This window comes from Rhincodon typus, chromosome 27 (genome assembly GCF_021869965.1).
Source record: "Rhincodon typus isolate 14 chromosome 27, sRhiTyp1.1, whole genome shotgun sequence".
NCBI lineage: Eukaryota > Metazoa > Chordata > Chondrichthyes > Orectolobiformes > Rhincodontidae > Rhincodon > Rhincodon typus.
The window spans coordinates 2,782,869-2,785,245 of NC_063358.1; the positions used below are offsets into that span (position 1 = coordinate 2,782,869).

At 41.1% G+C, this 2,377-nt stretch overlaps 1 protein-coding gene across 1 annotated transcript in view; it reads left to right on the forward strand.

Annotated features, from left to right (window-relative positions):
* The first annotated feature begins 2,246 nt into the window (after window positions 1-2,246).
* Window positions 2,247-2,377, forward strand: part of LOC109932979 (gap junction beta-2 protein-like) — a 3,049-nt gene continuing 2,918 nt past the window's right edge. The window contains exon 1 of the mRNA XM_020532016.2: window positions 2,247-2,377. Coding sequence (XP_020387605.1) covers window positions 2,254-2,377 — 124 coding nt within the window. The 5' untranslated portion in view covers window positions 2,247-2,253.

Genomic DNA, 2,377 nt, shown 5'->3' on the forward strand with positions numbered 1-2,377 from the left:
ACCGAAAGAACTGTGGATGCTGGAAATCAGGAATGAAAACAGAAGTTGCTGGAAAAGCTCAGCTGGTCTGGCAGCATCTGTGAAGGAAAAAAACAGAGTTAAAGTTTCGCGTCTGGTGACCCTTCCTCAGAATTGAAGGTAGATAGGAAAATGTTGGCTATAATGCAAAAGGTAGTGTGGGGAGGGAGTAGGGAGTAAACAATAGGTGGGGTTAGAGCCCAAAGAGAGAGAGGATAGTTGGACAGATAAAAGAATGGATAATGATCAGGATAGGAGGATGAATAGCTATTAATGGGGATTGTTAGCAACTAACATATAAGACAAAACATTTTTTTCAACAATTTATTAAAGGTGTGAATAACATCTCAACACCAGGATCGACAAATTCAATATTTGAAATGATTCAGAACAGAGGGGTGGCCATGGGTCCCAGTTATGCCTGTCTCTTTGTGTGGTATTTGGAACATTCATTGTTCCAGTCCTACTCTGGCCCCCACCCACAACTCTTTTTCCGATATATCAATGATATCATTGATGCTGCTTCCATCTCTCATCCGGGAGTAGAAAGGTTTATCAATTTCACTTCCAATTTCTACCCTGTTCTCACCCTCACTCCTTACCCCCTCCCGCACGACCTTTGCATGATAACCACCATTTTCCTATCTACCTTCTGTTCTAGGGAAGGGTTACTTGACTCGAAACATGAACTCTGATTTGTCTCTCCAGATGCTGCCAGACCTACTGAGCTTTTCCAGCAATTTCTGTTTTTGTTTCTGATTTCCAGCATCTGCAGTTCTTCCAGCTTTTATTTTGTCTTATGATGCCACCTTTTAAAATAAGAAACATCACAGTAAACTTGTTGCTACCTGTATCATTGAAAAAAAATGTTATGTCATTAGGTTTTTGTGCATTTGACTGTGCAATCAAATAGATTGCTGTCACATACATAGGAGATGATCTCTTGAGCACAAACATGGAGGTTTGCTAACACCTAAAGACCCATACCCAGCAAAATGCATCAGTTTTAGGGCCATAAGACTGTAAAATATAGTAGTACAATTCGGCCATTTGGCCCATCAAGTCTCCTCCACCATTTGATCATGGTTGATATGTTTCTCAACCGCATTCTCCTGCCTTCACCCTGTAACCTTTGATCCCTTAACAGTTAAGAACCTATCTATCTCTGTCTCAAATACAGTCTGTAACTGGTCTCCACTGCTCTCTGCAGCAATGAGTTCCACAGATTAACCACCCTCTGATTGAAGAAATCCCTCCTCATCTCAGTTCTAAAGAGTCATCCCTTCACTCTGAGGCTGTGCCCTTGGGCCCTAGTCTCTCCTACCAGAGGAAATATCTGCTCCACGTCCACTGTACAGGCCTCTCAATATTCTGTAAGTTTCAATCAGATCCCCCTCATCCTGCTAAACTCCATCGAAACAGACCCGAAGCCTTCCAATGTTTCTCATATGACAAGAACTTCATATCCAGGATCATTCTTGCAAACCTCCTCTGGACTCCCTCCAATGCCAGCACATCCTTCTTTAGATACAGGGTCCAAAACAACTCACAATATTCCAAATGAGTAAAAACATTGGAAAAAACGTGTTTTGAATATATGGAAGAAAATAACGATAAAGAAATCATAGATTCCCGAAAGAAGAAAAGAAAGATATACTGATATATACTAATTCGTTAATAGACTTTCTTGAGTTACTTACAGAGATTATCACCTTTTATTTTGTTTCTCGGATTGTTATGCTCAAACTTCTCAGTGGGAAAGTGAGCAGTTCATTCACAGTTCTTATTCAGACAGTTTATCAATGAGATGTACAGCAGGAGGTGGTGAGGCAATGCAACTGAAGATCGGATTCTCTTCTCACTGTGACATCTTCCTCTCCACTGTTTGTGCAAAATGAAATCACCCTGTCCTGCAGTAGCAACACCTGGTTTCCTAAGGAGATTGGAACAGCTAACAGGGCCACAACAAGAATCTTGTTCCAAAGTGCCCCCTATCAGCCACACTCTGTATCAACGCTGTGCCAGGAAATTGTTTACATACAGAATTTCTACTGTAAATGTTAGATTGTAGGTAATTTCATTGTTGGATTCTGACATGGAAGTGTGGCCAGAAATCTTCACGAGATGTTGTACGGGAAATGCATTCATGCCCAATTTTTAACAATAATTAGTAGACAAATAGATTTCCTGCTGTAGTAAAGTAACTGCTACTATTTATTTCTAGAGTGATCAACAATGGGATGGTATTTCCTTCATTCTCTGCTGAATGGGGTCAACAAGTACTCCACATCCCTGGGGAAAGTGTGGCTCTCGGTCATTTTCATCTTTCGTCTCCTGGTCTTGGTGGTGGCAGCTGAGA